The sequence below is a fragment of the Littorina saxatilis genome, linkage group LG1 (genome assembly GCF_037325665.1).
Source record: "Littorina saxatilis isolate snail1 linkage group LG1, US_GU_Lsax_2.0, whole genome shotgun sequence".
In the NCBI taxonomy this organism is placed as follows: Eukaryota; Metazoa; Mollusca; class Gastropoda; order Littorinimorpha; family Littorinidae; genus Littorina; species Littorina saxatilis.
In genome coordinates, this window is record NC_090245.1 from 12383385 (window position 1) to 12398166 (window position 14782).

A 14782-nucleotide genomic window follows, 5' to 3' on the forward strand; every position below is an offset into this window, starting at 1 on the left:
TATGCGAACACAAACACACAAACAAACAAACAAACAAACAAACACATCGACCGAATCCTATACACACCCCTATACCGGGGGTGTAAAAACACGTCTGGTATTATTACTATGATGAATGTTCCATGTGTGCGTGTGTGTGTGCACGCATCGTTTATGGCCCCAAAGCTGTTTTGATCTGGTCACATGACTGATCATGTGACAATACAAAATGGCAGCCAACGGGTGGCAGCGCTGGTATGTACTTTCGTTCTTGGTGTGTGCCACAGCTGCATATACACCCAGCAAGTATCTCACCGACAAGGATGGAAAAGAACGTCCGTGCTACATCAAAGACTTCAAAAATATAACAGGAGTGAGGTCAGCATTTTTTTCTTTCTCTCTCTCTCTCAGTCTGATTTCGAGCCTCTCTCTCTCTCTCTCTCTCTCTCTCTCTCTCTCTCTCTCTCTCTCTCTCTCTCTCTCTCTCTCTCTCTCTCTCTCTCTCTCTCTCTCATATTTCTATTGCTGTTATTGTATTTAATAGTATCAAATACTATAACTTTTTCTTTGCCTTTAAATGCCATTTATTATCATATGTACGATTTTTTTTTTGCCGTCAACCTCTTTTGCTCTTATAATGTTTTCATGTCTGTTTTGTATTCATGTTAGTTAGCAAGGACAGATTGTAAGACTAGGCAACGCCTAAAATCTCCATCCTTCTGTAATAAAGTTTAATCAATCAATCAATCTCTCTCTCTCTCTCTCTCTCTCTCTCTCTCTCTCTCTCTCTCTCTCGCTCTCTCTCTCTCTCTCTCTTTCTCTCTCTCTCTCTCTTTCTCTCTCTCTCTCTCTCTCTTTCTCTCTCTCTCTCTCTCTCTCTCTCTCTCTCTCTCTCTCTCTCTCTCTCTCTCTCTCTCTCTCTCTCTCTCTCTCTCTCCTTCTCTCTCTCTCTCAAGGATAGATTGTAAGAAAAGGCCTAACCTTAAATCTTTATCCTTCGGCGGTTTTAAATAAAGTTCAGTTCTCTCAGTCTCTCTTTGTCTCTCCCTCTCTCTGAAAATACATCATGAGCGTGTGATCCGGTGCGTGTGTGAATTTGAAGGAATTAAGTTTCTTGGAGTCTTTACTGAAAAGCTGTTGTTTTCGTGTTCTAAATTTTAGTCTCTTTGTATGGTCAAAGGAATAGAAATATCTCAACAGTGAATACTGATAACTTGCATGCATGTGTGTTGATCAGATACGAAAGTGGCGTGCTAGTCTAATTCTTTTGAGATAAGATAAGCTACTGCACTTATAAGTACGGACATTCTCTTCTTTTGGGCCTTATGCACTGGGTGAAAACAAGTTTGAAGAGACTCTAGAAAGGCAAGGAGAAGACAAAGTCAAAGATTAGTACGGGCAATGGCCTACTCAATTGAATATCTATATATATATACGACTTGTGTCTGTGTGTGTGTGTGTGTGTGTGTGTGTGTGTGTGTGTGTGATTGATCGCCATGCACGGCCAAAGTTCTCGATGGATCTGCTTCAAATTTGGTGGGCTTATTGACAGAGACCCCGGACACAATCTGATCGATGAGATATTTCAACACGTGCTCTCAGCGCGCAGCGCTGAACCGATTTTCGTTTTTCACTGCACGTTACTATTTTTAGATCTCCCTTCCTTCGTGCGCTGGCGTCAATCGATATTCCCGTTTGTACGTTTATATTTAGAAGGTCACTGCACGTTACTAATTTTAGATCTCCCTTCCTTCGTGCGCCGGCGATGCCGGCGTACACCCGGCAAAGCCGGGTCCCCGGCGACGGCCGGGTATTCGGCTCTACTTCTTCCCGGCGAAGCGGGTAATCATCTAGTTAACACATATATATATTTGTGAATGTAACGTATTTTTGTCAAAAACAGACGTTCCAACAACTTGCCTTTCTTGTTTTTTGATTCTGAAAATTGAAACGTTGGCAGTCTTTTTGTTTTTTGGTTTGAATACTAACACGTCCAGAGAGAGAGAGAGAGAGAGAGAGAGAGAGAGAGAGAGAGAGAGAGAGAGAGAGAGAGAGAGAGAGAGATAAACAGACAGACAGACAAACAAACAAAAAGAGACAGACTCGGAGGGGGATGGGCATAGTTATAGTCATATTGTACACACACACACACACACACACACACACACACACACACACACACACACACACAGGACAGGCAGACAGACAGACATGCAGACAGACAAAAAGAGACATACCCGGAGGGGGAGGGGCATAGTTATAGTCATAATAATTGTACACACACAGGACAGACAGAGGAAACATACCCGGAGGGAGAGGGGGCATAGTTATAGTCATATTGTACACACGCAGGACAGACATAGGCCAGGCAGACAGACAGACAGAACGAGACAGACTGGGAGGGGGCGTAGTTACAGTCACATATTTGTACACACGCAGAACGTACCCAAGACCCCATGAGCAGCCAGGATTCAACGCAGCCCAACTGCCTAAAACCTGGGACTGGAGAAACGTCAGTGGCACAAACTACGTCAGTCCTACAAGAAACCAGCACATCCCTAACTGTGAGTTGTAAGAATCGTTGCTCGTATCGTTGCTTTAAACAACAACGGTAATAACGATAAAAATGAAATTAACCACCGAAGCATCAACATCTTATTGATAAATGTACTATCTCTGCTATTAACTTTTGGCATTCGTAGACGAAACGACGGCGACGGAACATTTGTTTTGCTAACAATGACAATTAAGGTAATAAAATCAAAAAGAGAAACACAGCGACTATAATTCATTGTGATAACAGGGCTATAGGAAAGCGCAAAATATTTCATTTTTTTAATCCCTGAAATTCTAGGGGAATACCACCAAAAAAAGTGTACACTCAAAACGTTGCAATTTGACGCAAATCTGATTATTCTCAGTTTGTTCATTTTTCACATTTCTCCGATTACTGCGAATTTGCGGGAAAGTGGGAGCCCTGGTGAAACAGTGCTACCTGTGATAAAAGGACACCATTTATTGGGACCAGCAAAAAGTGTCCCTATATTGCAGGTGGCCTTTCATGACAGGTGTATTTTGGTCAAGGTAATAGGCAAAGGGGCAAAACAAGGTGTCCTTTCAAGGGAGGTGTCCTCTCATCGGAGGGGCCGCCTGACATCGCAGGTAACACTGTATCTTCAGGTGGTCTTTCATGACAGGTGTATTTTGGTCGAGGTTATAGGCAAAAGGACAAAACAAGGTGTCCTTTCGAGGGAGGTGTCCTCTCATCGGAGGGGCCTGACATCGCAGGTAACACTGTATCTTTAATGTTGTCCCCCGCACAGTCTGCGCCTCGTGTTGGGGGATGAGTGCCACCAGTGCCCTGGCTGACCGCTTCAACATCAAAAGAAAAGCCGCCTGGCCTCCCGCCTACCTGTCCGCACAGGTAAGAAAGATGACCACCACGTACTGAAATATTCATCGCCATTTATTGCAGTTCTATTCAATCTTTCGGACAACTTCTCACAGACACAGTAATGTGATTCAAGAGAAGTCATGCCACTATTGATACCTCTTAATTGTGTCATGTCGTTGTGTGTGTGTGTGTGTGTGTGTGTGTGTGTGTGTGTGTGTGTGTGTGTGTGTGTGTGTGTGTCAGTGTGTGTGTGTGTGTGTGTGTGTGTGTGTGTGTCAGTGTGTGTGTGTGTGCCCGTGTGTGTGTGTGTGTGTGTGTGTGTGTGTGTGTGTGCCCGTGTGTGTGTGTGTGTGTGTGTGTGTGTGTGTGTGTGTGTGTGTGTGTGTTTATTGGAATTGTAAAGCGCTTGGAGCTGTGAATTCGGGACTTGCGCAATAGAAAAGTGATTTATTATCATTATTAATTCGATTTCTTGACTCCTTCGACTATACCGGCCACTGAGTTTTATCTTCTTCTTCTGCTTCTGCTTCTGCTTCTTCTTCTTCTTCTTCTTCTTCTTCTCGTTGTTCATGGGCTGAAACTCCCACGTTCACTCATATTTTTGCACGAGTGGGTTTTTACTGAGCTCTATAAGTGGCCTAATACACAAACGACGTGCGGAATAACGATTATAATGAATGTTGATTTACGTCCTCCCGGTAAAACCATTATAGGGGCAGTTACCAAGCAGCATAAAAAGCGTATTGCAATGTGTTATGTCTCTCTTTCTTTGAAACAAGGGTGTTGACTCTTGGCGAGCATATAAACGATACCACAACTTTAGTCAGATAGACGGATTGCAAGATAACAATCAGGACACAAATTCTATACAGTTCAGTTCTTGGCAATATCCCAAAACACGATTTCAGACAAGTTAAGAACGCACACATAAAAGGTAAGTTTATGGAGCGTCAAACTTTCGACAAAACGGAAAATCACCTGAACCTCCATCTATTGATCTTTGAATTGGACGACCAAGATACACAATAGACCAATAATAATGAACGGGGATCACTTAGCTTATCTAAACTGTTCACTTATTCGTAAGAACGTTTTCCTTCCTCCAAACCACAAAGACGACTTCAGAAGATGACGGTCACTATTATTGCTTCAAAAAAAGGCGGGGATGTAGCTCAGTCGGTAGCGCGCTGGATTTGTATCCAGTTGGCCGCTGTCAGCGTGAGTTCCCACGTTCGGCGAGAGATTTATTTCTCAGAGTCAACTTTGTGTGCAGACTCTCCTCGCTGTCCGAACACCCCCGTGTGTACACGCAAGCACAAGACCAAGTGCGCACGAAAAAGATCCTGTAATCCATGTCAGAGTTCGGTGGGTTATAGAAACACGAAAATACCCAGCATGCTTCCTCCGAAAGCGGCGTATGGCTGCCTAAATGGCGGGGTAAAAACGGTCATACACGTAAAAGCCGTGGGAGTTTCAGCCCATGAACGAACAAACAAATTGCTTCAATTATAGACGAAGACAGCACTTGCACAATAGACGAACTCCGGAAATTACTCTGGCGGGTTTGTATGGGTTGTGAAAGAGTGAATGCCCTTGCTTTAAGTGAGGCAAGCTTTCTACACGTGCTCCTTGTCCACGTGTTTCAGACTGACACACCCCTCGCTAGTGAATGGTCTAGAATGTCACGTGGGAAAGTTTGACTCACTAGAAGCAAGAGTATACACTCTTTCATATCCTCGACAGAGTTATTTTCGAACATCGTCTATGGGTTGGTCACTATGACAGGAGGTGATGGACTGCGGCCTGACGGGATCGTGCAATGGCGGCAACGACCTTGGGGTCTACCAGTACGCGCACGAGACAGGCATCCCTGACGAGACGTGCAACAACTACCAGGCCAAGGAACAAGGTGCACGTGACTCCCGCTGTGCATACATGTGCAGCCATTTTTTTAATTATTTTTTTTAACATTCAGCCAATACTTGACTAAATGATTTAACGAGGGTGGAGGGTGAGGTTTGTCTCCCTAGGTTATGTGTGTGTATGTGTGTATGTGTGTGTGTGTGTGTGTGTGTGTGTGTGTGTGTGTGTGTGTGTGTGTGTGTGTGTGTGTGTGTGTGTGTGTGTGTGTGTGTGTGTGCAGAGCCTATCTCAAAAACCTACCGAAAGGAATTTTTTTCTAATTGATGACATTTTGTCAAAAATAGTAATACTTTATGATTTTTTTTATGAAGCGCAGAAATCCAGGGAGGCCCTTATGACAGCGTTATAATCAAGGTCGAAAGAGAGTAGTACAAATAACAACAACATGTTGTTGTTGTTGTTGTTGTTGTTACTGTTGTAGTTGTTGTTGGTGGTGGTGGTGGTGGTGGGGGTGGTGGTGATGGTGGTGTTGGTGTTGTTGTTGCTGTTGTTGTTGTCGAATATATATATAGCTTGTATGCCAGCGACAACTTTTTTGAAGTAAAGAAGAATACTTAGAGTGACATTAACAAAATCCTAACTAAGACCTGGCGTGTACCGAGTTACTACAAAATGCTTCTCAACTACGACAATAATTTAATTAAATGAATGTGAACAAGTGTGAATACACACATTCTGCACTGTTTCCCGGCATACTGTTACGACCGAAAAAGAAATCTAAACACTTATTAATACACATGCATGGTGTGTGGTGTTTTTACCCCAACCCCGAGCAAAACCGTTAACCTTTTAAGGCCATTTCAGCGGGCAAAGTCCCTTCAAGTTTGTGTTGTTTTGTTGCTAACACTGTTACACTCAGCGCAGTGACCCATTTTCATCCCCGAACTGTTGAGACACCGGGTTGATTTTCCAGTGAAAGGTTAAAAGGTGCAATAGTCTACACATCTGCAGTTGCAGGTGAAAAAATAGACATAAAGGTCGTTACCCTGTAGGATTAACTTTATCTGTAGATTGTATTAATGAGAATAAATTGAATTCTGATATGTTGTTGTTGTTGTTGTTGTTGTTGTTGTTGTTTTTGTTGTTTTCTTGTTGCTGTTGTTGTTTTTGTTGTTGTTGTTGTTGTTGTTGTTTTTGTTGTTTTCTTGTTGCTGTTGTTGTTTTCGTTGTTGTTGTTGTTGTTGTTGTCGTCCTCGTGGTGGTGGTGGTTATAGTTGTTGCTGTTGTTGTTGTTGTTGTTGTTGTGGTGGTGGTGGTTATTATTATTATTATTGTTGTTGTTGTTGTTGTTGTTGTTGTTGTTGTTGTCGTTGTCGTTGTTGTTGATGCTGCTGCTGTACAGCAAGCGTATTCAATAGTCTATCAGATTAATACTGACAAACAAATGTCATATTATCAGGACGGTATTGACGTATATGACAGCTGTGAGCTCTGTGTGGCAGACTGTCAACCCTTCAACCAATGCGGCACGTGCGCTCCTGGAAACAGCTGCACTGTGATCAGACAGCACGCAGTGTGGCGGGTGGCGGACTATGGGGATGTCACTGGACGGACCAACATCATGGCAGAAGTCTTTGCTAACGGACCCATCAGGTCTGAATTTGTGTGTTGGTTGGGGTGTGTGAGTGTGTGTGTGTGTGTGTGTGTGTGTGTGTGTGTGTGTGTGTGTGTGTGTGTGTGTGTGTGTGTGTGTGTGTGTGTGTGTGACGGGCGCAGTAGCCTCGTGGATAAGACATCGGCCTCCAATGCGGAAGGTCGCGGGTTCGAATCCCGGCCGCGCCTGGTAGGTTAAGGGTGGAGATTTTTTCGTTCTCCCAGGTCAACTTATGTGCAGACCTGCTAGTGCCTTATCCCCCTTCGTTTGTACACTCAAGCACACGACCAAGTGCGCAGAGAAAAGATCCTGTAATCCAAGTCAGAGTTCGGAGGGTTATAGAAACACGAAAATACCCAGCATGCTTCCCCCGAAAGCGGCGTATGACTGACTGGATGGCATGGTAAAAAGGGCCATACACGTACACATCCACTCGTGCACATGAGTAAACGTGGGACGAAGAAGAGGAAGTGTGAGTGTGTGTGTGTGTGTGCGTGTATGTGATTGTGTGTGTGTGTGTGTGTGTGTGTGTGTGTGTGTGTGTGTGTGTGTGTGTGTGTGTGTGTGTGTGTGTGTGTGTGTGTGTGTCAGTGCCGTTCGTGTATGTGAGTGTCTGTGTGTGTGTCTGTGTGTGTCTGTGTGTGTGTGTCTGTGTGTGTGTGTCTGTCTGTCTGTCTGTCTGTGTCTGTGTCGCTGTATGCGTCTGTGTCCCTGTGTGTCTGTGTGTGCGAGAGAGATAGAGGGGTTGGGATAGAGGGAGAGAGGGAGAGCAGGAGCAGGACTCCCCAAACCGTGCGTCTCTGCGTCCTGTACGCTCTAGAAGCCAAAACAAACATACTAAAAAATGCATGGAGGGGGTTACGCGACGCACTAAACCCAAAACGAGCGGATCCCGGGACGTACTACATATAGCGTTCAGTCGAGTACTTTTTTCAGAAATTGTTCTGGCAGATCGGTACCAACGCAAATTTATAATACTAATCTTACCTGTATGACCACATGGTTTAATTTGTGAAAGGCTCAGAGAGCTTCTAAACGTCGGCATACATTGTAACGATCGAGCGTCTCAAAGATTATAAATTATGTAGGCGGGCAATGTGCTTTCTGTAGCAAAAACACGAACCGCTTGGCCTTTGGACCCAGTAAACTTCCTCTGAAAGGGGGGAGGGGGGGGGGCGGCAACGCGGTACTCGGGACACTCTGGGTCGTCTGTGAGGAGCCCTCAAGCGTTCCGTAAATTTGCTAGTAGGCCTATTACGTATTCAAGAGAAAGAGGGCATATATATGTTTGTTTGTTTGTTTGTTTGTTAAATTGGGTACAAACACTATCACACAAATCGGTCTGAGTACAGACATAGTGATCAAGCGAGGTAACTTACTTCAAACTATTCTACCGGTCAGATTCCGTGAATGTGTATCGAATACGATCTCCACATTTTAAGTGATTCTGTTTCTATCTTTGTGCAGCTGTTCCATAATGGCTACAACTGAACTGGACAGCTATAAAGGCGGCATTTTCTCACAGTATCATCCATTCATCATGGTAATCATTTTCTCACAGTATCATCCATTCATCATGGTAATCATTTTCTCACAGTATCATCCATTCATCATGGTAATCATTTTCTCACAGTATCATCCATTCATCATGGTAATCATTTTCTCTAATCCATTTGTATAAAACAGTACATTTACAAAACCAGAACGTTTACATATTTCCTACACAATACAGTAAATTTGTAAATTTACTATTTCCCTCTGGAACTTACAAATGTCCCCAAAATGCGTGGACATTTGTAAATGTCCAGATTTGAGACACAGAGACACAGAGAAAAAGAGAGAGTTTTGCGCTGGTGCAAAATAACCTGCACAATTAATTACTTCATTAACATACGGCTCAGTTAACTTATCAGAAACCGATTTGGGAATTCTACTATACTGTTCAAAAAAAGAAACGCATAGCTTGTAATATTTGGTTAATTTAGTTATATGGCTACAAGGATATCCACCAAACTGCAGAAAATGTTTATCTGGTCGTCGACCTTTCGTCCATTGCCACAAGTGAGCTCTGCACGTGACGCATGCGTTATCAGTGGCTACAATGTCAAAATTGCTCATTTGGCATGACCACTCGTCATGCTTCAGTGTAATCTCGTGAACCTCGGGGAATATTGAGCTCTCACCATGTCTTCCAAAACCCATAAAAGCGGATTGTTCGCCACAAAGAAATCAGACGACAATTCAGCGACGAAAGATGGCCCGATTGAGCAGAGAAGACCGCCAAATTGCATTGGGTCGTTTACAAGCAGGCCAAAGTCAAAGTGCAATCGCCAGGCACTTCCACGTGTCCCAGAGCACCATCAGTAGACTGTGGGTCAGGTTTCAAGCCACTGGCTCCGTTGCTGACTTGCCACGAGCGGGAAGATCAAGGGCGACAACTGCTGCTCACGACCGCTTCATACGGCTCCGCCACCTCCGGAATCGTTTCCTGTCGGCCTCATCTTCTGTCCAGGCTCTCCCCGGGCCACACTGATTATCGGACCAGACCGTGCGGAACCGCCTGCATGAAGCTGGTTTGAGAGCTCGCAGACCTCACAGAGGAGCTGTCCTCACCCGCCGCCATCGCCAGAACCGAGTGCAGTGGGGCAACCAGCACCTTCGCTGGACCGTCCGGAATCACTGGAGACACGTGTGGTTCAGCGACGAGTCCTACTTCCTGCTCCAGCGACATGATGGTCGGAGGAGGGTCTACCGGAGAGTAAACGAACGTTATGCGCCCAACTGTGTGGATGAGGCACCCGTTCATGGTGGTGGAGGCGTCATGGTGTGGGGGGCGATCAATACCGCTGGAAGGAGCACCCTGGTGCACGTCCAAGGGTGCATAACTGCCCAGCGATACGTGGAGGAAATTCTGCGCCCACACGCCCTTCCTCTTCTGGCTGACCAGGATGCCATATTCCAGCAGGACAACGCTCGCCCGCACACAGCACGACTCACCACCCAGTTCCTCACCGACCACCATGTCCAGGTGCTTCCCTGGCCATCCATGTCGCCAGACATGAACCCGATAGAACACCTCTGGGATGAATTGGACAGACGTGTGCGCAGGCGAGAAGAAGCGCCGGCAAATCACCGCGATCTATTGCAGGCACTTCAGGAGGAGTGGGACACCATCCCACAGCAAGATATCCGGCATCTGATCCAGTCCATGCCCAGAAGGTGCCGGGCAGTTGTTGCTGCTCCTGGTAGTCACACCCCCTACTGACTTGACAGCCTCGGCACCCAATCGTATTGATTGACTGATTGATTTGAAGATGCAAATGAACTGTGTGTGCATTCAACTGTGTCCATACCAAATTTCAAACAAATAATCTAAATATTGGATTTTCTGTTAATTTTTTCGAAAAATAAAACAAATTTGGCAAGTAGCAACTATGCGTTTCTTTTTTTGAACAGTATATATGGTGAACGGGGATGAGCTGCCTGCTCATGTTAATATTCATTTTCTCCACATGGCCTCCACATTTTCTCCACATTTTCTGTTGTCACTTTCTAACAGTCAGCATATTAGAAATAATTTACAATACCTAGACACAAGCAGACAGACAGACAAACAGACAGACAGACAGACATACATACGAAGACAGAAACTCAAACGGACAGGCAAACAAACAGAAGGACAGACAAACAGCGGGACACTCGTAATAAATAAATAAGATATTTTCATTGTTACCTCATGTTAGTGGAGAATACACTTATGATGAGTGTCCATTTCTTTGACAGACTAACCACATGATATCTGTGGCTGGATGGGGAGTGGAGAATGGAGTCGAGTACTGGATTGTTCGCAACAGCTGGGGGCAGCCCTGGGTGAGAGAGAGGATTGAATTGAATTGAATTGAAATTTATTTTACAAGGGTGACAGAATAAGCAATGTATTCATGCTTTTTTTCATTCGGCCCTCGCCCATTGAGGGGTAACAAACAAGAATAAATAGAAGATAAGTTTAACTATAGTACAAATGACATATTTACCATAATTAACATGTCAAGCAACCAATAAGACATTTTAAGATGCATTGTGTTTCTTTAGCAATGCTTGAAAATTATATATATAACAGAGAAATATTTGTTTGTATACAAACAATAAAAAAATTAAAAAAAATATCTTTCATGCATTATATATAATCATATGTTTCTATATAATCAGAGAGTACAGTTATATTTTGCCAGCTGCTTGATAATATTTCTTATAAGTTTTGTAAAAGAAACAGCATGTAATATTCCTTGAATGATGTTTCATGAATTCGTAATTTAATTATATTAGGAATGGCGTTCCACATAATTGCTCCAGAATATGATAGACTCGACTTGTACGGGTCAATTCTTGTAGTTGAGGTAATTAATTTGTTACATTTTCTATAATGATTTATTTTGAAATTTGAGGCAATGAGTGTAGGTGCATTCCCTGACATAATTCTATACATCATCACACCTTTGTTATATGCAAATCTATCTTTGATAGGAAGAATTTGCGATCGTTTATAATCAGTCATGGAAAGAGATGTATTTTTTAAAATAATTAATTTAACAGCTCGTCTATGTAAACTGCCCAAGTGTTTCAAAGTGTTTGCACTTGCAGAGTCCCACACTGTGGAAGCATAGTCAATAGCTGACTGAATATGTGCCTGAAAAAAACAGTTTTCTTGTGCGAAGGTCTAGAAAATGTTTGATTTTTGATAACTAAAAAATTTTTTTGATGTGTTTTTACAAAGTGTATCTACATGTTTTGACCAAGACAGGTTATTGTCAATGGTTATTCCCAAGACTTTATGGCTATCAACTTCGGTAACATCTTGATTTCGTATTAGCAATGTCGGAAATCCAGATGTTAGATTTTGTCTTTTTTGCCTCGTGGTAAGTAGCATGCATTTAGTTTTATTTGGATTCAGTAACATATGGTTTAGTTCTGACCATTCAAGTAATCTATCAATGTTTTCTTGGAGGATATTTGCTAGTTTGATAAGATCTTGGTGACTAGAATGAATTGTAGTATCATCTGCAAATAGTTTACACATGCATTTTACAAATAGAGGTAGGTCGTTTATATATATGTACTGGACCAAGAATAGAACCTTGTGGTACTCCAAACCTTACTGTTTGCTTACAAGAGTATGATTGTTTCAGATAAGTACTTTGCTGTCTGTCTGACAGGAATTTGTTTTAAATGTTTATGAAATCTGTTGCAATTCTATAAATCTCTAGCTTTTTGATAAGAGAGGGAGAGAGAGAAAGACTGATGAGAGAGAGAGAGAGAGAGAGAGAGAGAGAGAGCGAGAGAGAGAGAGAGAGAGATGGAGGAGAGAGAGAGATGGAGAGAAGAGGTGTGTAAGAGGAGGTATTACACACCGGTACGACCGAACATAAGGTATCAATAAACTCCTCTTGTGCAGCGGGTTGAAAGTATACCCTGATCCCTCGGAGATATACCTCCACTCCGGTCTGAACGACCTCACGTGACATGTTATATGGTAGAAGAGCATGCTGTCGCTTATTCTCCTTCTGAAGATGAGGTATACCCTCAGTTCGGTTAGACTGAAACGATGCTCAAGCAGTGGAATTTGTGTGTGGTTTGTTTCAGAGCAAAATGTTATTTTATCCAAACAAGAAGATATTCTCGCGCACCGCCTTGTTCAGGATATCCACAAGTTGACAATGATGTGTGCGAAATAAATAAACAATGAAACGAACAAGAACGGACGGACGGACGGGCAGACTGACGGACGGACTGACGGACGGACCGACGGGCAGATTGAGGGACGGACCGATCGATGGACGGACGGAGGGACGGGGGGAGGGGGGGGGGGGGGGGCGGCGGGAGGGGGGGGGGGGGTGGCGTTACGGGTAACCCCTCCTGATCCGGTCCTGCGGGGTATTCCTGAACCCTCTGCACAAGAGGAATCTATTGATACAGACTGAAGGACGGACGGACTGACGGACGGACTGATGGACTGACAGACAGACTGTCGGACGGACCGTATGGACGGACATACGGACGGACTAAAAGGACGAAGGAACGAATAAACGAAGGAAATAACGAAGGAACGAAAGAGCGAACGAACCAACCCACGAATGAACGAACGAACGAACGAACGAACGAGCAAACAAACAAACAAACAAACAAACAAACAAATAAACAAGCAAACAATAAACAATCATTGTGTGCAATCTGGCCCATTTTCAGGGCATTTGTCAAACGTTTGGAGGAGGTCCACAGTTAGGCCTGGGTGGGGGGGGGGGGGGTGTCCCACCAACAGGAATTCCCCTCCCCCCCCTCTCCCCTGTATTGGGCCCTGCACAAGAGGAATTTATTGATACGGACTGAACTTGAAGAACGGATTGACTGACGGACCGACGGACGGACGGACTGACGGACGTACTGAAGGACTGTCGGACGAACTGTCGAACGAACGAACGCCGAACGAACAAACGAACAAACGAACGAACAAACGAACGAACGAACTGACGAACGAACAAACTGACGAACGAACAAACAAACGAACAAATTAGCAAATGAATACATACATTCGCAGAAAGAAAAAGGCAAAAGGTACATTTGTGGAGTCAGGTGGGCTTCCGGAACCCAGGAACCTTGGGAATCCCCCCTGGCCTAGAACACACACACACTGATCGACACTGACACACACACTGACACACACAACTTGACGAACGCACACACACACACACACACACACACATCCACACCGGCACACACACACACACACACACACACACGCACGCACACACACACACTGTGACACACACACGTAAACACACACACCGGCAATGACACTGACACACACACACGTACCGTACACACTGACGGGCACACTGCCGGGCACACACCACACACACACACATACTGACATACTCGCAACTGACATAGCAGAGGGGGGTGGTAAGTCATTTGAACGTTTAATTTCTTTTGTCACAAATTTAACTACCCATCAACAATTACAAACCGTTCCTTGTGTTTTTATTTTGAGATAGTTTTGTATTTTTAGTCACTGCAGCGAAGGGACATCACTCCCGCCACCTTATCTGTATCTTCTTCTGCTTGTTGCCGCAACACGTGGAGACCAGTCCAAATCGTCCAATGTAGTGGTCATCTGCAGAGACGCCGCCGTGCCGTACAGCTTATCCTGAGAACCGGCCACTGCAGACTCAGGCATCACATGTTCTCAAAATTCCACATTGGGGACACGCCTGTATGCCACTGTGGCATCGCAGACATGACAGTGGAACACCTCCTCCAACACTGTCCAATCCACCAGAAACTACGAGCAGAAACATGGTCTGCTGACACACCAGTTCAGGAGAAGATCTTCGGCACCCTGCAGAGTCTTCGCTGTACTGCAGACTTCATCAGAAGTTCCGGAGTCCCTGTCTGAGCGATCGAGAAGAAGAAAGATCCTGGATGGGAGTCGGGATTCGCTTTTTTTGCACTGCCATTGATGCCAAGAACGGAGCAGCCAGGGTCATTTCAATTTTCATCCAGGAATGGCACAAGCGAGCCAAACCGGCCGATGGTCTTTCGACTCCATGGAGACAGCTGGTGAAGGTAATACTATTTTTATTCCTACATTTGTTGACGACAGAGTGCAACGTTTCTAAAATATGATCGGTGCTAACAGAGCAGCAGGAATATACGTGCCCTTGATGACTTGGTCACTTTCGGTTTCACGGTACCAGTAAAGTCGATCGAACCCCCCCCCCCCCCCCCCCCCTTCCTTTTAGGACTAAACAAATCTGAAAAAATCAGGTCTTGAAAGGAAGAAGTCTTGAGATGAGAGTAAATATAGAGAGGTTGTGGACAGACAAATCTGAGAAAAC

The 14782-nt window shown here is 44.4% G+C and overlaps 1 protein-coding gene across 1 annotated transcript in view; it reads left to right on the forward strand.

Moving 5' to 3' along the window:
* Window positions 1-194: 194 nt before the first annotated feature.
* Window positions 195-14782, forward strand: part of LOC138961827 (cathepsin Z-like) — a 16171-nt gene continuing 1583 nt past the window's right edge. The window contains exons 1-7 of the mRNA XM_070333502.1: window positions 195-357; window positions 2419-2543; window positions 3303-3403; window positions 5159-5282; window positions 6739-6889; window positions 8358-8433; window positions 10674-10760. Of these exons, the coding sequence (XP_070189603.1) occupies window positions 209-357; window positions 2419-2543; window positions 3303-3403; window positions 5159-5282; window positions 6739-6889; window positions 8358-8433; window positions 10674-10760 (813 nt within the window). The 5' untranslated portion in view covers window positions 195-208. The remainder of the gene's footprint in view (window positions 358-2418; window positions 2544-3302; window positions 3404-5158; window positions 5283-6738; window positions 6890-8357; window positions 8434-10673; window positions 10761-14782) is intronic.